This window comes from Phocoena phocoena, chromosome 10 (genome assembly GCF_963924675.1).
Source record: "Phocoena phocoena chromosome 10, mPhoPho1.1, whole genome shotgun sequence".
Classification (NCBI taxonomy): domain Eukaryota; kingdom Metazoa; phylum Chordata; class Mammalia; order Artiodactyla; family Phocoenidae; genus Phocoena; species Phocoena phocoena.
In genome coordinates this window covers 87,783,687-87,804,906 of record NC_089228.1, presented here as the reverse complement: position 1 = coordinate 87,804,906, position 21,220 = coordinate 87,783,687, and the positions used below count along the sequence as shown (strand labels likewise).

The 21,220-nt window shown below is 37.9% G+C and overlaps 1 protein-coding gene across 2 annotated transcripts; it reads right to left on the bottom strand.

Moving 5' to 3' along the window:
* Positions 1 to 9,017: 9,017 nt before the first annotated feature.
* On the bottom strand, positions 9,018 to 19,543 carry PRL (prolactin). Of its 2 annotated transcripts, none has more exons than XM_065885529.1 (5): positions 19,459 to 19,543; positions 16,943 to 17,124; positions 15,046 to 15,153; positions 11,502 to 11,681; positions 9,018 to 9,364 (listed from the first exon to the last, which is right to left on the bottom strand). In XM_065885529.1, exons 1-5 carry the CDS (start codon positions 19,484 to 19,486, stop codon positions 9,173 to 9,175), a joined length of 690 nt encoding a protein of 229 aa, XP_065741601.1. In that variant the 5' UTR covers positions 19,487 to 19,543; the 3' UTR covers positions 9,018 to 9,172. The 2 variants fall into 2 exon arrangements, with proteins under 2 accessions (XP_065741601.1, XP_065741600.1); XM_065885528.1 differs by having other exon boundaries at positions 16,943 to 17,127; positions 19,459 to 19,539.
* Positions 19,544 to 21,220: the final 1,677 nt, after the last annotated feature.

Genomic DNA, 21,220 nt, shown 5'->3' with positions numbered 1-21,220 from the left:
TCAAGAAAAACAGGGAGAGGACTCAAATCAATAAAATTAGAAATGAAAAAGGAGAAGTTACAACAGACACCGTAGAAGTACAAAGCATCATAGGAGACTGCTACAAGAAACTCTATGCCAATAAAATGGGCAACCTGGAAGAAATGGAAAAATTCTAGGAAAGGTATAACCTTCCAAGACTGAACCAGGAAGAAATAGAAAATATGAACAGACCAATCACAAGTAATGAAATTGAAACTGTGATTAAAAATCTTCCAACAAACAAAACTGCACAACCAGATAGCTTCACAGGTGAATTTTGTCAAACATTTAGAGAAGAGCTAACACCTATCCTTCTTAAACTCTTCCAAAAAATTGCAGATGAAGGAAAACTGCCAAACTCATTCTACAAGGCCACCATCACCCCGATACCAAAACCAGACAAAGATACTACAAAAAAATAAAATTATAGACAAATATCACTGATGAATATAGATGCAGATATCCTCAACAAAATACTAGCAAACAGAATCCAACAACACATTAAAAGGATCATACACCATGATCAAGTGGGATTTATCCCAGGGGTGCAAGGATTCTTCAGTATACGCAAATCAATCAGTGTGATACACCATATTAACATCTTGAAGAATAAAAACCATATGATCATCTCAGTAGATGCAGGAAAAACTTTTGACAAAATTCAACACCCATTTATGATAAAAACTCTCCAGAAAGTGGACATAGAGGGAACCTACCTCAACATAATAAAGGCCATATATGACAAACCCACAGCAAACATCATTCTCAGTGGTGAAAAACTGAAAGCATTTCCTCTAAGGTCAGGTACAAGACAAGGATGTCCACTCTCGCCACTATTATTCAACATAGTTTTGGAAGTCCTAGCCACAGCAATCAGAGAAGAAAACAAAATAAAAAGAATACAAATTGGAAAAGAAGAAGTAAAGCTGTCACTGTTTGCAGATGACATGATACTATACATAGAGAATCATAAGGAGGCCACCAGAAAGCTGCTAGAGCTAATCAGTGAATTTGGTAAAGTTGCAGGATACAAAATTAATGTACAGAAATCTCTTGCATTCCTATACATTAACAACGAAAGATCAGAAAGAGAAATTAAGGAAACAATCCCATTCACCACTGCAACAAAAAGAATGAAATTCCTAGGGAAAAACCTACCTAAGGAGGTAAAAGACCTGTACTCAAAAAACTGTAAGACACTGATTAAAGGAATCAAAGATGATAAAAAGATGGAGAGATATACCATGTTCTTGAATTGGAAGAATCAATATTGTAAAGTGACTCTACTACCCAAAGCAATCTACAGATTCAGTGCAATCCCTATCAAATTACCAGTGGTATTTTTTTACAGAACTAGAACAAAAAATCTTAAAATTTTATGGAGAAACAAAAGACCCCGAATAGCCAAAGCAATCTTGAGGGAAAAAAATGGAGCTGGAGGAATCAGACTCCCTGACTTCAGACTGTGCTACAAAGCTACAGTAATCAAGACAATATGGTTCTGGCACCAAAACAGAAATATAGGTCAATGGAACAGGATAGAAAGCCCAGAGCTAAACCCATGCACCTATGGTCAACTAATCTATGACAAAGGAGGCAAGGATATACAATGGAGAAAAGACCGTCTCTTCAATAAGTGGTGCTGGGAAAACTGGACGGCTACATGTAAAAGAAGGAAATTAGAACGCTCCCTAACACCATACACAAAAATAAACTCAAAATGGATTAAAGACCTAAATGTAAGACCAGACACCGTAAAACTCTTAGAGGAAAACATAGGAAGAACACTCTTTGGCATAAATCACAGCAAGATCTTTTTTGATCCACCTCCTAGAGTAATGGAAATAAAAACAAAAATAAACAAATGGGACCTAATTGAACGTAAAAGCTTTTGCACAGCAAAAGAAACTGTAAACAAGATGAAGAGACAACTCTTAGAATGGGAGAAAATATTTACAAGTGAATCAACAGACAAAGGATTAATCTCCAAAATACACAAACAGCTCATGCAGCTCAATATTAAAAAAAACCACCCAATCCAAAAATGGGCAGAAGACCTAAATAGACATTTCTCCAAGAAGACATACGGATGGCCAAGAGGCACATGAAAAGCTGCTCAACATCACTAATTATTGGAGAAATGCAAGTGAGAACTGCAATGAGGTATCACCTCACACCAGTTAGAATGGGCATCATCAGAAAATTTACAAACAACCAATGCTGGAGAGGGTGTGGAGAAAAGGGAACCCTCTTGCACTGTTGGTGGGAATGTAAATTGATACAGCCACTATGGAGAATAGTATGGAGGACCTTAAAAAACGAAAAATAGAATTACCATATGACCCAGCAATCCTACTACTGGCCATATACCCAGAGAAAACCGTAATTCAAAAAGACACATGCACCCCAATGTTCATTGCAGCACTATTTACAATAGCCAGTTCACGGAAGCAACCTAAATGCCGATCGGCAGATGAATGGATAAAGAAGATGTGGTACGTGTATACAATGGAATAGTACTCAGCCATAAAAAGGAATGAAATTGGGTCATTTGTAGAGTCGTGGATGGACCAAGAGACTGTCCTACAGAGTGAAGTAAGTCAGAAAGAGAAAACCAAATATCGTATATTAACACATATATGTAGAATCCAGAAAAATGGTACAGATGAACTGGTTTGCAAGGCAGGAATAGAGACACAGATATAGAGAGCAAACATATGGACACTTAGGGTGGAAAACGGGTGGGGGGTGGGGGTGGTGGGATGAACTGGGAGATTGGGATTGACATGTATACACTGATGTGTATAAAATAAGTAATAAGAACCTGCTGTATAAAAAAATTAAATTAACTTGAAAAAGAAGTGAGTGTCCTCATCCTTTGGGAAGAAGATATTAGTATTTCTATTTATTTTTATCTTTATTTTATTTAATTTATATTTTGTGTATATTTTTTAAATGTCACAGTAAATTAGAAGAGCAGTACATATATAATATTTTTACATTATATAATTTTTGGCACTGATAGTGTGTTGTAAAATGAAAATAATTTAGAGATTAGTCATTCAGGAAACAGAAAATTAATAAAATCTGTTGCATAAAATGTTACTTAGTTTGGGGGAGTTTACTCCAAATTATTTTTAAAATCTTCCAGTTGAAGTGACGAGAGGCAGAACGTTCAGAATATTCATGTTTGCATAGAGCCTCAAAGATGGAAAGCTTTCTGAAGTTGTGCAGAAGAGGAAGAAGTCTGACTGGATGAGGCAAAACTTGGATCTGGAATGCAAGGGAGCACGTTTGCATGATTTAACAGAGGAAATGCTGCTGCTGCCCGCAATGCGTTCTAAGTTGTCTTTTTAAATCACTTCCCTTTCTTCACCTTTACTTCCTAAAACCCTTCCTCTGCTTTACTATTTCTCTTTCCATAGTACAGATCACCTGTTAACCAACTATATAATGTATTTGTATTCATGTTTATTGTGTGTTGTCGGTCTTCCCCCCCAGCTAGAATATAAGTTCTGTGAGGACGGGCGTCTGCCTGCTTTGTTTATTGATGTAAACCAAGCACCAACAATAGTGCCTGAGTCAAGTGGGAATTAAGTAAATATTTGTTCAGTGATCAATAGCAGAGTACTCGGCTGGCCTGTAGGTTTTAGGATTTAGTGGGTTTTATTAACTATTGTAACTAAACTCATTTGCGGTTAACGTTACAGGGTTAGGACACTTTTCTGTTTTCTTTATCAGCATAAACATAAACAACATTTGGAGATAAGGTTTTAGACCCAATATGCTAGCTAGAATGTACTTTTGAAAAAACCCCAAATAATATTAGTTGATTTGCTTTCTTTATTCAATATATAAAGTAATTTCTTTAAAAAACTTTACACATATATTGGTGTGTATACACACACACATATAAGTTTTAGGTATACAGCGTAATGATTATATAATCATTATGCATATATAACATTGACATATAACATTATATTAGTTTCAGGGGTACAGTGTAATGATTTGACGTATGTATATATTGCAAAGTGATACCACAACAAGTCTATATATAGTTACTGTCTGTCACTATATATAGTTACAAATTTTTTTTCTTGTGATGAGAACTTTTCAGATCTCTTAGCAACTTTCAAAGATGCAATAAGTATATTCCTTTTTTGACTTAGTGCAGTTAAGTGGGACGAGTGGCTCTGAGTCTTAGAATCAAAGAATCATATTTAAACAGTTGAGCTGAATAAGACTTCTCAGTGCTAACTGATATAGAGCTTTCTTGCAAACTCCACCCCCGATTAGGCCCACCTGGCTCCCATCACACTGGTAGGGTGTGCAAGCATGGATCTGTGTTTAAAACATATGGTATTTTTTCCACTTGTCCATGCATTTCTTTCTAAATGCCTTTCATTGCCTCATTTGTCTTTCCTGTCTTTCCTATCCAAATAGGTTATAATTACAGCAGAAGATTTCTAAGTAGCTAGAGTCACATCTGGCTGCCTACTGGGCATTTTGGAAAGAGGCTGGGGAGGAGTCATTCCAATATTAGAGTTTTATTTTCAGAGGATTAGAACGCATTTCAGTTTCAAGACTCCTTCAGTATGAATATTAGGAGTAAACACTTTTTAATTATTTATGTGATTAGTGATTAGCTGACCATCTGCTGAGAGGAAGACAATGAAAGGACAGTAAACAAGGGTGGATTCAGGAGAAAGGAATGAGAAACTCTTGGAGAAAGTGGACACATGTTGAAAGAGAACATTACTTATGTTTTGTTTAGGTTTTGGGTCAGGCTGGGTCTGTGAAGGAGTGGATTGTTTTCATTTTATTTCCATTCATCCACTATGCTTTACAATGCATGTCTTATTTAAATGTTGAAAGTGACTAGTGACTTACTACGTGTTATCACTGGGCAGTGATCTTTTGGTTCTGGTATTTGATAGAGTCTAGCAGGGGCTCTTGAGTGTACTTATTTCTGTGATGTGCTATAGTAAGTTAACATTTTTGATGAATTCTTGTACAGAGTTGATGAAATACAGGAAAATAAAGTTCAGATGCTTTTGGACAGAACCTTAATTTATCTCATGTCTTCTCTCTGACTTCCCAATCATTTATATTTACTCATCCAGTCCCATGTTCTTGGATGCCTTTTTGACTCTTAGGCCTGCCTCATTCCCTCTGTGTAGTCAAGCCTATTTCTTTTCCTATCTCTCTCACATCCTCTGCTTCTTTTTGCTTGGCAATTTGATTTTTCTTTGATTTTCTTCTAGTGTCATCATATTCCAAGCTGTTTCTGGACTGCTGCTTTTTCTCCATCAGCCCCATACTCCCACTACCCCTCAGACCAGGTTAATGTTTCTATTTTCCAATTCTGGACATACTTCCCTCTTGCACTAAAGTTTCCTGGTTTCCTGTTGCCTTGCTGAATAAATACAAGCTCTCCAAATTGGCGTAAATGATCTTCCACAATGCATAAACAATCCTTACAAGATTTTCCCCATAACAGTAATATATGTAGAATAATGTGTATAGCACATAGTGGGAGCATAATAATGAGAAACGTTACATGTCTGTTAAAAAGATGAGCATTTCTTGTATTTTGGTCAAACTTGATTATTCACTGATACCTTATAATGCTATATGTATTAATATCTCAGTTCCTTTTGCCCAGGATATAGGAGACACTTATGATTCCAAATGAATTGACAGATATGCTGTCTTCCTGTTTTTGTGTATCAACATCCCATCAACCTTTCAAAACTCCATCATAAAGCCATCACAACTGTGTCACTCCAAAAAGCTTCCTGTTCTCACAACCAGATGTCTCCTAGCTGTACTTCAATTCACTGTAGCACTTTGTTTGGCATCGCCTCTTATACTTACTTTTCTTTACCATATAATATAGTAATTTGCATGTTTATGTCACCCTCTCTTTCTCCACAGCTTGAGAGCCAACTTCTGGAAAATAGAGATTTTTTTTTTAAACCTCAGTTTAAGTCTTTGTTGTATCCATGACACGTGATTTACTAATCTGTGAGGTCAGTGAACTTCAAGGATTTTTCATTTGTTTGTTTCCGTTGGTAACCTCTGCTACTATTCTTGCTATAGCAGGGTCGTTTCTTCAAATGTAATCTTACATGAAAATCTGTAAAAGAGGAAAAAAATAGACTCACTCTGGTTTTCAGGGGAGTGACTGTTATATTCTTCCCCAATATCCTCTTTTCAGCTACCCCTTGCTGACTCTACAGGACACCTAGGGCTCTGCTCACTATTGTCTGAAATCTACAGTATTCAGTTTATATGTCACGGTCAAGCAGGGAGAGAGGCCTTTCAATATCACCTCCTCCGTTGTTTATCTACAGCGTTAAATTTGTGCTTGGAATAAACTTTATAAGAGAAGAATACATGAAGATGTGTGTGGGCTAGTGGTGAATGTATGTTTCATACAATTGCATTGTCGCCCTTATTGCCAAATTTCCCCTCTGATAAATACCATCCTCTCTGTTGGAAATATCTAGACATTGAAAGAAAGAAAGTTAAGTGGGTAACACAATAGAATTAGATGTTTGCAGCAATAGATGACTTAGAAAGAAAGTGCATACGTGTTTTTCCCATAGTCTTCTGCCTTTTGAAAGAAGAAAGCGGAAATACGAGAAAGCTGACATTTTGCATGCATGCAGGAACAAAGGGAGAGATTGATAGATTGGTTTGGGGCAGAGTATTCTGTTGTGTTCTGAAAGGTTTGGGTCATCACAGCTAGAGGCAGGAGCAGGACTCAGACAAAAATAACCCTGGCTATGAGGGAAGAGGTTGGTTTTGCTGGACTATGTCCCTATACATGTATGAAAAGTTTCTTTGCATGACAGAAGAAAATTGCCTTGAGTTCTGATCTGAAGAGGTGCCCAGTTTTGTTCATCTCTAGTACTATGGCAACTCATTTGGTAGCAGCAAAAGAATACTCCTCATACAAAGGACAATTTCAGAAAAAGAGGAGAGGAGAGGAAATAGAAGTAAAAGGAGAATATGAGGTGATATTTGCTCTTAGGGTATAAAAATTAAAGCATATATATTTGGGTCTTCACCAAATACAGTATTCCAATAGCATCTCACCCTGCATGACCCATCTTTTACTCACTTCCTCTCTTCTGTATTTCCTTCCTTCCATCTTCTCCTTCTTTCATTCCTCTTCATTCTCCTTCCCTTCTACCTTTTTTATTTCGTCTCTATCAGGATGTTGGATGAAATATTTCCCATTGACTGTTGTCTAAGAATTCTTGCTAAAGCCATAAAGATGCTGCAAAACCAGCCTGGCGACACCACCGCCAGGAGAGCTGGCAACGAGATTGGCCCTCATCCCAGGTTGTTTTGAGGCAGTTGAACAAGCTGAGCTACCCTAATCCAGTCACGTCTTTCCAGTCTCACTGGAAACTAAGTCTATGAGGAGGGTTTTGCAATTCAGGCACCTAGTAGGGAATGTTTGTAAGGCCAACTACCTAATTATTGACAAAGATAGTTACTCATGGTTCTGAAAGGAGGAAAGAATGGTATCTCACTCAGATTAATGTCTGTCTATGAATCCAACTTTCTAATCTACTCTGTGTTCACCAGGTGGAGAATTGTCCAGAGACCTCAGGATGGGGTCAGATGCACACCGGTATTATTGCCATTCAGTTGTTTGGAGTGTCTGTGATGCATGGCTTTCCTATGGGTCAGCTAGTAGGTAGCTGACCTGAAGCCAATTACTTTTCTCCAGTAGGGTGCTTGCAGAGTGAGGGAAACAGACAGACTGTGGAGAATACTGCAGGTGGCTGAGCTGTGGGGTGCCAGAATATTTCCCTTGGTCAAAAAAAACAACAACTATGCAGTGGGGTATCCCCAACTTGCAAATGTCCTGGAAAATCACAGGGGTGCTGCACAAGAGAGACACTTGTCATTCAGGGGAATTCCAGATCAGTCCCTCTTGGCAGCTACAATAGCACCACGTAAGTCAGTGATGTCAGAGATTTTCCATCTCGTCATCCTCCACCCCCTTCCAACATGGCCAGAGGAATGAAGATCCAGAGAGTAAGGGAGAAGAATCCTTGCAGAAACGGTCATATCTGCTTTCCCTGGTAGGTTCCCTGGGCCTCAGTATGGGAGGGGGAAACATTAAGTAGGCTGAACATGAGGTGGAGTTGAAACTTGACCGGATTGAACTTGTTAAACCCAGTGTGGCCAGAACGTATGGAATGTGTGCAAGATGATGCCAAGGAGATGGGGATGCAGTTGAGCACGGCTGAAGACAGCCAGTAGAGGAGGATGAAGCCAGTTCACGTTTGTATCTGCTATGGCCTCAACCTTTGTGTCCCCCAGAAATTTCATATGTTGAAATCCTAGCTCCCAAAGGTGATGGTGTTCATGGGTGGAGCCTTTGGGAAGTGATTAAGTTACAAGGATGGAGCCTCATGAATGAGATTAGTGCTTTTATATATGAGAGCTCCCTAGTCCCTCCCCCCATGTGAGGATCCAGTAAGAAGTGTGCGACCGGAAGAGGGCCCCGCCTGACCACGCTGTGGAAATCGATTTCTGTTGTTTACAAATCTGTGATATTTTGTAATGGCAGCCCAGAAGGACTAAGACGGTATCCTAATAATTTTTAGACAGTTCGGTAAACCTCATGCTATTTGAGTACATTACAGTTTCATAGCACTTAATTGTCTGTTGTAACACTGTGAAAACTGGCTGACAGTACGTGGCTGGTTTTCATAAAGAATCCTGAGAATTCAGTCTTCTCGGTAGCATGACCAGCACGATAAATAATTATCTAATTCTTTGATTCTAATAACCTGACCCAGAATAATTTGCTGTGATGCTGAAGTAAGCTGTTAACGGTCTTCTTTGTAATGCCAGATTCTGCTATTTGTGACAGATTTTAATAGGAACTTCTCTCAACGGTAGGGATGGATTTTCTTTTGATTTTCTGTTAAAATGAAGATAAGAAACTTTGACAGATTGCCTTCTTAGATTTTGACATCTCTGTGGAGTCTGTTTTTATTTTTTTAAGATGAGACCCATTACACCCAAGCATGCATTAAAAAGCTATAAAACTAAAAGAAGACTGCTATGGGATGGATCATTAAGAACCATCTCAGAAATGAATGGAATGGATGTGGGCTTAGCAGTTGCTGTCGTAGATGATTCGGCACTTCAGGAGCTTGAGATAACTGTCAATCTTATGTGAATCCCTGCGTAGGCAGTGGAGCAGGTTATAAAAAGCAAAAAGGCGCGTATCTTCATCGGCCATCTGCAGGGATGGAAGTCCCGACCACACCGAGTAGACCTCATTCTCCTTGACTCCAGGATGAACCTAAGCACCCAAAGATAATGACTTATTATGCGTTTTATTAGTATTTGCTTATCTTCGTTCCTTCTAATTATCAAATTAAGTTTTGGGGAGGACACATGAATATAAAACTCTGTAGACATAGGTTTTGGAGCCAGCGTATCAGAAATCTGTTAGTAATTTACAAACTAGAAGCAGAACTCAAGTGTAAGTTTTCTTACATGTATGTGATCACAGATTAAGGATATTTGTACAGGAGTAAAACGATGGAGAAACCAAGCTGCTGTTTGAATATTCATATGAATGTGATCAAGGGACACAGTTGTATCACTTGAACTGTTTCATGTCCTGAATCTGTTCTCTGAAATGTACTTTTTACCTTATTTCTTCTGAAGGTCACCATCATTACATTTATGTTTCCCCTGCTTTGAACTGATTCTCTTCTCCATAGAGCGTGTGTTTAAAGACCTTAGAAATGATGCGGATTGTACTAGATGGTTTAAGGGGCAGATAATCTAGCGATGGCTGTGACTGACAAGGTCTTCTGAAATAGTCAGGAGGCATTCACATTCCACCCAGGACAGATAACCCCCTGATGTCCATGAGAAATATCTGCTTTCTCTTGATGTCTCTTAAGTGGGAGGTACTGGGAAAACTGCCTATAAAAAGGGGGTCCTGACAGCAACCCCTCAGTGGTGAGGGGTGGGTGGTAGGGTGGGGACTGTGAGCAACTGAGCACCTTGCATCTTCATGCTTGTTACCCTCTGTGGGCTGGGAACCCCCGGAGAACCAAGAGACCAAGTAACCAGCTTGGCAACTAGGGATGTCACCTAGTTTGGAGAGCTTCTAGCTATAAACGTGGGATAACTGTAGACCCTGCTACACTAACTTCCTGCTGCAGAGTAAGACCAGTTTTTAAACCTGGGATTCCTTACTGGAATTTAAAGTTTGTGTGTGTTGCCTTGCTTTTTATTTTGGTGCTTGAGCCCTAAGACAAAATTTACTGTGCAAAGGGCAATGATATGAATAAGAATAAATAAGTAAGCGGTAAAAAAGAACAAAATGAAGTATTATAGAACAAATTAGTGACCTCAGAAAATAGGCCCACAGGAATGAGGAAAATAACCTGAAAATCTAGGTGTTTATTTCATATGTCCCAGGGTAAAATGTGCTTTGTATTTGCGATGGATATATTCTTATCCCCTGAAAATGACAAAAATGTCACAGGATTAACATGTACTTTGTACACAATAAGAGAAATATAAAATTGCTCCTATTATTAGGTCTATAATCATATATTTTTATTTAGATTATATATTATTTCTGAGAACTTCAGGAAGCTGCTTAGATGTTCCCTCCCTCATGTTGAAATTATCCCATCTAAATGGAGATTTATTTATCCCATTTATTTTTCCCATCTAAATGCATATATCAATCTAAATATGATAAATTATTTGGGGAGATTAAATGCAATGATTAGAGTTTTTATTTTGGAGCCCCCTCCCAAAGAAAATTTCAGATGGGAAAACTTTGTGTAAATTACAAAATAAAAAAACATTCCAGAAAAGGAGCATCTCCATCTTTTGTGACCCACTGAAATCTAGTGCTTGTGGGACAGCATTCATGCTGTGGCCTCCTCTTTTCAATCTCCTTCCTTCCCTGACAGATATCTCCAGCAGAGCAGGGAGGAGTGGGGAGAAACACCATCCAATCTGGTTTTGACTTTCTCTTTTCTTCCTTCCCACTCTCATCCTTTGGTTTGAGGAGGACAGAGAAAGAATACAAGCAGAATTTCAGTAGCAGATGTCCTGGGATACTTTGAAGAAAACATTTATTTTGCAAATTCTATTCTGTAGTTCTCTTACCCTTGAAAATATTTCAGCCACCTGTGCCCAGGAAAAGGCAAGCATTTGGTGGAATTGTGTGCAATGCAGGGAAGGCTGCACCTGTCAAAAATCGTAGTAGAATTCTGCTTCACTTACAATAGAATCTATCACTGTGATGAATGACTAGGCTCTTGCTTTATTTAATAGCAGTCTAGAATATAGGAGGCCTGCATCTTGTTCTTGCAAAGTGAGATATTTCAAAACTCATTCCTCATCACAGAGGTCCCTTCTCTCATTCATGAGAAAACCAAGGAAGCCTTCAAGAGGCTGCTCACCTGGCCAACTATCTTCTCCATGCCTTCTAGAAGTCGTTTGTTCTGTTCCTCAATCTCTATGGCTCTTGATAGGATAGCATCAGGGGCTTCTTGCATACCCCGCACCTCAGTGACCAGGTGGTACAGAGGGTCATTCCAGGAGCGCAGCACGCCAAGGATCATGCTCAGAAGGACTTCATGCTAAGTGACCATAGGAAGCAATTTCATTAAAATGAGCATAATACAGTGGCTTTAGTCACATGTGATTTTTGTGCAGAGAGGCTGACCTAAAAAACTCTTTGTTATTCCTGCGTGTATACAAAATTTTTTGAAGGTGGTAAAAGTATAAAATGTAAGCTATTTGTTTACATTTTGCTAAAATTTAAAAATATCTGGCTTATTTTTTTTCAATGCTTTTATTTTTACTTATTTGAATTTTTGAATTTTATTTTATTTTTTTATACAGCAGGTTCTTATTAGTTATCTATTTTATACATATTACTATGTATATGTCAGTCCCAATCCCCCAATTCATCCCACCCCCCCCCACTTTCCCCTCTTGGTGTCCATATGTTTGTTCTCTACATCTGTGTCTCTATTTCTACCCTGCAAACCGGTTCATCTGTATGTACCATTTTTTCTAGGTTCCACATATATGCCTTAATATACGATATTTGTTTTTCTCTTTCTGACTTACTTCACTCTGTAGGACAGTCTCTAGATCCATCCACGTCTCTACAAATGACCCAATTTCATTCCTTTTTATGGCTGAGTAATGTTCCATTGTATATATGTACCACATCTTCTTTATCCATTCGTCTTTTTGATGGGCACTTAGGTTGCTTCCATGACCTGGCTGTTGTAAACAGTGCTGCAGTGAACATTGGGGTGCATGTGTCTTTTTGAATTATGGTTTTCTCTGGGTATATGCCCAGTAGTGGGATTGCTGGGTCATATGGTAATTCTATTTTTACTTTTTAAGGAACCTCCATACTGTTCTCCATAGTGGCTGTATCAATTTACATTCCCACCAACAGTGCAAGAGGGTTCCCTTTTCTCCACACCCTCTCCAGCATTTGTTGTTTGTAAATTTTCTGATGATGGCCATTCTGACCCGTGTGAGGTGATACCTCATTGTACTTTTGATTTGCATTTCTCTAATAATTAGTGATGTTGAGCAGCTTTTCATGTGCTTCTTGGCCATCTGTATGTCTTCTTTGGAGAAATGTCTATTTAGATCTTCTGCCCATTTTTTGATTGGGTTGTTTGTTTTTTTTAATATTGAGCTGCATGAGCTGTTTATACGTTTTGGAGATTAATCCTTTGTTGATTCATTTGCAAATATTTTCTCCCATTCTGAGGGTTATCTTTTCATCTTGTTTGTAGTTTCCTTTGCTGTGCAAAAGCTTTTAAGTTTCATTAGGTCCCCTTTGTTTATTTTTGTTTTTATTTCCATTACTCTAGGAGGTGGATCAAAAAAGATCTTGCTGTGATTTATGTCAAAGAGTGTTCTTCCTATGTTTTCCTCTAAGAGGTTTATAGTGTCCAGTCTTACATTTAGGTCTCTAATCTATTTTGAGTTTATTTTTGTGTATGGTATTAGGGAGTGTTCTAATTTCTTTTACATGTAGCTGTCCAGTTTTCCCAGCACCATTTATGGAAGAGACTGTCTTTTCTCCATTATATATCCTTGCCTCCTTTGTCATAGGTAAGTTGACCATAGGTGCATGGGTTTATCTCTGGATCTGCCTTATGTAAATAACTAATTCTTCTAATGAGTTCTAATTTATAATGTAAAGAATTTTGTTTTTACCTCGGAAATTCGACCATCTACTTAGTGAGTTCTTTATATTTGAATACTTTGCTTGTCCAGGGAAAGAAACCTAAGTATTTTGTTGGAACTCAGTATGTGCCTGGAGTATCTACCCAGGAAAGACATATTCCATCCATGCCCACATCATTTTCACCCAAAGATTCATTTGTATTAATGAATCAAATCATGTATTAATATATTCATTTTTTGATTGGTAATTTTATTTTATGATATTGGAACAAAGAGACAGTGAAGAAGACATGGCATTTAAAAACATGCTTTCCTTAATCTATCCCAACACCAACCCCCATGCTGCTATTTTGTTGACATGTGTAGGTGCAGAAAATGGCGCAGTACTGTCTTTAGTAACAGCATCAGTGGGATTCACAATGGAGGGTGTTGCTCCCTAGTTTACTACTACCAGGATCAGGCATGGAACTCCAAGGGGCTGAGCATCTCTGATTTAAAATGCTTACTTTCTTGATGTCCATGAACTAATCTAATCTACTGGTAAAGGAAATGAAGAGTGGAGAAGAATCAAATAGACATTGCAATGGAAGCATGACTAGAATGTGAGAGAAGGAGTTGTAAAGAAATATAGGCTGTATGGTGAGTGGCACATATGCACTGGGCCATTGTAACTCAATGGTTAAAAGTGAGAGCTCTGAGTTAGATGAAACCCAGACTCACTGCTTCCTAGCTGTGTGACAGGTGCAAATTCCATAACTTCTCTGAGCCTCGGTTTCCTTATCTCAGGAAGTGTAATAACAGTACCTATGTTATAGGATTTTTTGTGACGACTGAATGTAATAACGCACATAAAGTGCTTTGTAAAATGTATGGCAATGTAGTGGCTCTCAATAAATTTTAAATTTATAAAAAATTATCTCCTCCTTCTTCACCTTCTTCCTTCATTTTATCATCATCGTTATTAATGAGCTTACTAGACTGAAAGAATGCCGGTATCATTAACCAAGTTGTAGAGAGAGAACAGATTGTATTTAAGAGGGGATATATGTGAAAGTATTTAAAATCATGTGAGGACAGTGGTTCAGGCAGGGAATCAGAAGGGAGAGATTATGATGATAAAAAAATGGAGCTGGGATAAATGAACAGGCCTTGATATACAGACTTTGTTGTCATCAGAACAGAGGCAATAGTTGCGGTCATGAGAAGCAAACCATTTTATAGGACCTGATTTGGGGAGAGACTTGTAATTAAGAATGAGAGGTGACAGAGGAGTCAGTGAAGAATGAAGTAAGTGTCAGAGAAGTAGAAGCAGAATCAGGAGAGCCTTGAAAGTCAGAAGCAATGGCTCGAATGGTACAGTGGTCCGTCATGGTAAATGCTGCCCATGTAAGAGTCACTAGTAATGGGGGATACATCAACTGGGTTTGCATTTCTTAAGTACCCATGAATTTTGCAAATTTAATATTTTACACGTGGAAATCCCATTCAGTTCATGCTTTCATGCAGTAAAATATATGCAATCCTAGGTCTAATGCATTGGTTGAAGTATGTTGTCCGCATGGACAATTTATAGGTCATTTATTTTGCTGCTATCAATCTTTAGTCAGCACTTGATTTTACTCATACTTCATCAAGTGCAGAATGTAATTTCTCTTCGATAGCTTGTTCTTCCTGCACCTTCCTTTGCATGTGCTGTTACCATTACTTCTAATAATCTGCAGCCTGGTAACACCCGTGGACTATCTCATTTGTTTAGGTGAAAAACCTGGATAAAAGACTCACATGGACCTGTTGGGCTTGTTCTTTGTCTTCAGGGGTGGAGAGGGAGGAGGTGTGGCAGCTGTTGATAGCCTTGGTAATGAACCCTCTGCCCTGGGCGTACCGTTTATCCTGGAAGTGATCAAGCAGGTTTACTGAGTTAGTGTTGTTTGGGCATTGAATAAATGAACCCATTACCAGAATAGTAACACATTTGATAGAGGTATCATTTTTTTAATGAAAGGCACGTAAAAGTCATTCTTTGTCCTACTTTTTCTTTCCATTATCTCTATAAAAATTTTTTTTCATCTAACTTTTCTAAATTCCAAGCTCTTCCCTTTGCTATTCCCTTGTTTAATTTCACCCTTCCCACAAGTTATTATCTGGAGAGCAAACACTAAAAATACCTCAAATATGAAATCTTAAATGTTTTATTAAGTATCATCTTTTTTAAAAGTATTTGCACCAAATATAGTGCATGTGTACCTGTATTTAGCCATTTAATCTTTTGTTCACTGTGGGTCGGAACCAATATACTTCCTTAATAGGAGTTATAAAATGATAACTTTTCTTTGACTAATCTCTGAATCCACATGCCTATAGCTTAGTGTTCATCATAGATGCAGACTACAATTTTGTGGATGGTGACAAAATGGCAAGTCAGAGAAACGTGGCATAAAATTCTAAGAAATACTAAGCAATGGACTGAGAATAAGAATAGAAAAAACTAGCTAACACATTGATAGAGAAAAACTAATCTTTAGTAAAACTTGTGAACATTTAAAGGGATTATTTGTAAGATTTGGAAAAAAGGTGGCCAGTTAAAAATGGAGAATGAAAGAGAAACTGGTGAGTAAAAAGAACTACATGAATTTAATACAGACATTGAATACCATTTTTTATCAGCTGTTTGCTCTACTATGTCCTCCTTGACTGTCCTAAAAGAGTTAACTTACAACTTTCAAAGTACCTTCATCAGAAAGAGAATAATTGTTTCCAGTTCTAAACCAACCCTTCTAGTTGGTTCTAAATCTATTCACTGCAAATCTTAGAACAATAATTTGTAGCATTTAAGAAACTATCATTATTTGTTTTCCTGACATGGATTCAGCTTCATTTACCATGTTCAATCCACCCAATTCACTGCAGTGCAGTTATTTATCGGGTATCTACTGCGTGCTAGGTGAAGAATGCCCAGAGAGACACTTAAGGACAAAAAAGTCAACATACTTCCTTTTCCTCAGCCCCACCTAAAAGTGCTTTAGGTCAGGTGCTGTTATGGACTGAAGGTTTGTGTCTCCCCCAGATTCCTGTGTTGAAGCCCCAACCCTCAATGTTACTGTATTTGGAGAAGGACCTTTATGAAGGTAGTTAAGGTTAAATGAGCTCATAGGCTAGAACCCTGATCCAATGTGATTAGTGTCTTCATAAGAGAGTTTTCTTGTTTTCTCTGTATCTCTGTCTCTTTCTCCCCCGCTTACCATGTGAGGACACATGGAGGAGCCAGATTGGGAAGAGAGAGCCCTTACAAGAACCTGACCGTGCTGGCACCCTGATCTGGGACTTCCAGCCCCCAGAACTGTGAGGAAATAAATTTCTGCTATTTAATCCACCTAGTCTATGGTATTCTGTTATGGCACTCCAAGCTGACTAATATAGGTGCTTTAAAAGTTATTTTGGAAATTAAAACAATAAAATGAAGTAAAGGAAATTGAAAAAAAATTATTACACTCTATAAGAATCTTTGAGATTTCATGAAACTGACTCTTTCTTCTACATCTTATGAGCTGATGCCTTCTTTGACCTAGAAAGTGTATTATTTGAAATTTGACTGGTGCAGCTTTCTTGTTTCCAGTGTGGTTTAGCCCAGTCACTTACGTGAAGGCTCTTTGTGGAAAGAGGCATGAAGTGCAGTACTTACAAATTCGTTGAACATTTCCGAGGAGAGGTTATGGATGTAGTGGGACAGGATGACTGCGCGGTCAAACAGGTCTCGAAGGGACACCTGGCAGTTGACAGCCCCGCTGGGACAGATGGGAAGGGAGGCCACACTCTTGCACAAGAGCAGATTTGACACCAGCAACAGCAGGAGCAGGAGTGACCCTGCTTAAATAAAAAAAATGAGCCACTCTGAGATGATCTATTCAACTGAGGTTATCAAAAGCCATCCTGTCAAGGGAAGCCTTATCTCTCCCCATTGCCCTCTGCATGATTTGGTACTGAAATAGCTGGGGTGGGAAAGAATCAACACCTTCTGCTGTGTAAATTTAGATGTATAATCATATTTGCACAGATAGGTAGTTTGAGAAGTAGGTTACTCCCTGCATTTTTGTATTGCTCCCAGAAGTGCTTCTGTGCTTTGCAAACATTTGGAGCTGAAATTAATTCTGAGCCGGAGTGTTTAGGTCATTCTCTTAAGATAGTTTAATGTCTTGGAACTTTCTGCAGATTCTCAGCAGCCAGGCTCTCTAGGAGTTTGTAATTTTTTTAACTCTATGTTGACGAATGCTTGCATTCTAGACACTGAAATGGCAAGAATAGCACAGTTGATCTCTCTGGTTTACTGTCGTGCCTGATGATAATAACACATGACCGACTGATTGCTAATATTGAGCACAAAGAGAATTCTAAGATAAAAAGGATACTGTAGCCTGGATCTGCTAACTCACCTTAATAACCCCATGCATTTCCTTCATACTTTGCCCAAAGCTTTAAAAATTGTTTTAAATTTGTGTTTCACAATAACCCTGTGAGATAGCCTTGACTTTATCTTCAAATTATATTAATGAAACAAGAAGACTTAGAGAGGGTGAGTAATTTTCCCCAAGTCCCATTATTAGCAGATGGAGGAGGCTGGCTGCCAGTGTCATCTTTTCACTTCCTCATGTCACATCACACACGCGTGTGGGCTCTCGGTCTGTGTGTGTGTAACAGGGACCACATCGGTAGCTGTGATGACTCAGAGCTAGCAGAGGTCATCGCCATTACTAGTAGAGAAAAATACTTTGATTGCATGACAGTAGTGAATCTAGAAAGTTGATTTTATCAATTTGTTCTGCTCTATCTATAAAACACTCACTTTAAAGATATTTGACAATTACCAGAGATGATTTAGTCACCAATTTACTATCTCAGAAGATGGACAAATAAGAACCACTAACATATCAATAATTTACACTTCCAAAGGAAAGAAACAATATATTAAAATCACTTTTAACTTCAAACTACTCCAAAAGACTATAAAGAATATAAAATGTGTTTATCAGAAAACTCATTTGCTATGGAATCTTCAATAAATGTAACTGGAAGTGTCCAAGATAAAGCTAGGCAAGTGCTAAAAAGATTTATGGTGAAAAAATACCTAACCCCAAATACCTGAAAATATATAAAAGAATATTTAGTATAGAATATAGCTAAACAACCTTTTAGCTGCAAAATAAAAAAATATTAATGTTGTGAGATGATTCATGTAACAGACTTTTAATTTTTCAAAAACATGTTTCCAAAGAGTTTAGTTTAGGTACATTACAGTCATGTAACATAGCTGATTAGATGTTTTATCTACAAGTATAAATAAAAAGTGCTTTGCAGGTAGAGGCATTGGAATAGTATTGGTTCTAGGAAATTCATGACTGGATAGATACTCTTTAATTCTTTCTACATTTGTCTGTACCTTTATCATCTGAAGGATTTTCATAGTCTAAGATGAGATAAAAGAGATAAATGTTTCTGTTGTTTCATGAAATAAATTTTGTTACTAATTTCCTTGTCTTGCAATTTCTTTTTCTTGCAAATGTCAACCAAGAAAGTAAAGGTAATTAGTTATTACTAGCCTGTTTTTTCTTTTATAATGTCATTTGGCTTAAACCCAGTCGACAAAGTATTGTAGGAGACAACTGTGCTATCATTGTCTATATTATGGCTTCAAAGTTAAAAGTTTCATCAGGCTGACTCATCTTGGCCAAACCACATAAGAGGCCTGGGAACTAGAAAATGTTTGTTTCTACCTTCTGGAGTTGTGATGACTTGGACTCAGAGACACTTTTGGTCTTACTCCAGTCCAGGTTTTCTCACCTTTGGCTGATTGACATTTTGAGCTGGATAATTCCTTGTTCTGGGGGCTGTCCTGTGTATTGTAGTATATTTAGCAACATCTCTGACCTCTACCCACTAGAGACCAGTAGCGCCCCAGCCCCAAATTAAGACAACCAAAAACATCTCCAGACATTAACCAAATGTCTCTGGAAGACCCTCCCCCATTTGGGAACCACATTCCTAGTCCCTTAAACAATTGATTTCTAGAGCAGTGATTAGATAGCTCTTCTAAACTCTGTAATGCTGAAACCTCTGAATGAGAGAATATTAGCTACAATTTCAAATGAATACCACCACAGGAGTGTTGATAAAGCTAGCAGCTCCGTGAGTTGCTGCACATACCTTTCTGTGATGAACCTTTGTTGTCCATGGTGGTGATGATTTCGAAAAACACACTTCACCAGAGAAGATCTGGTAGTCCTACAGCTTTCTCTTTCCCAGCTATTGGCTTTATAAGCCTTTGACATCTTCATGAATATATTTAATCAGGCATTCCCTTCCCTTTTGCCAGTCATCTATTTCCGTCATCGAGATTACCCCCATAATTTCAAACATCAAATGGTATTCTATTTCTTATTCATATTCAGGAAGACGTACTGGCCAGAAATGAACATCTAGGAAGGATTTTGATTAATTAGACCAAAAGGAAATGAGAGAGATAATGAAGGTGAGATCTGGAGACTAGTTTGGGTTAGAGGACCTGTAAAATTATAGCAGTCATTTACTTTAACATTTACCTTTATTTCTCTGCAGTTTCTTGAATATAGCATTATCTTTCACGAAGGTGTCGCATGTATTATCAAAGGTTATTTTTTTTTCATTCAAAATTGCTGGGTGAAGTCAAAATTTCAAAACTTACACACTAAATACCAAGAAATATAGAATAAGGATGAGTAAGATTTTCAGTTCCTGTTATACTCAATACATTTCCCTCATTTTTTCTTGATTTTTACACATTCTGTTTTGTTCTTTTAAAAATGACATACCTCTGTGGTAAAATGTACATTTTCATTTATCTCTTTTGATTTTAACATTTAGGTAAAGTTATATTTTAATCCCCAGTTTACAGATTGAAAAACAGAGGATTGGAGATATTAAATGTCAAGGATATAGAAGAAGTAATTAGTCAAGTTAGATGCTGAAAGGATTGTCGTTTCAAGAGGAATCAGGAGGGATGTGAAGAAGGCTGGAAAATAAATCCTTTAACACACGTTGCCCCTCTTCTAAGATGAAGAAAAAAGTCACCCCTGACCTTAGGGGGTTTATCCTGGGGAAGTGACACAGTGATTTTCAAGGGCAAACACACACACACACACACACACACACACACACACACACACACACACACACAGAGCCTGGTATATAATGCAGTAAAACAAAATTCTAGACAGTCATGTCCACTTTCAAGGATAGGGGTGGACAAACTGTTACTAACCTATGGTGGCTTTATTTCTCTGACCTCGAGCTACTCTGGAGCCAAGATGACAAAAATTCATCTTTCATGGGCTCAAAAGTTCCACTTGCCTTTTAGAGATTTCCTGAATGAAATGATTGTAATGAATACGAACTAAGTTGTTGACGACATTCTCTAATTTTTAAGTCCATGCATCTAAAGCAGCCTGTGACCTTTAGTTTCAATTTTACCATATGTCTCTCATAGTAAATTGACAGGTTAGGTAATTAAAAAAAAATAATGTCTTTCTATGGCATTCACTTTTTCTATAGTTGCTCCTGCCATATTTATGCTTTAGCAATTATCTAAGTACTCTTATGGAGACTTAGAAATCTCCACAAAGACTAGCGTCACTTAAAAACTATCTTCCTAATTGCCTTAGCTTAGGCAATACTAGATTTTGAATCACATGAATCAAGTATGATGACATATAGGCTCTATCAATGTAAAGCTGGGTCAGGATTCCATACGCTCATAGTAGGTATCCATTTTTTTTCCCCTGGACAGTGAAAGTCTGAATTGTTAAGAGAGCAGTGCCATGTGGTAGAGAAATTAATGCTGCCCTACCTTTCCCTCCTCTCTTGGAAACTTAAGGGTAGGAAAATCTGCTGTAAGAACTGACAACTTAATCTTAAAATTTAAAGGTGTTGC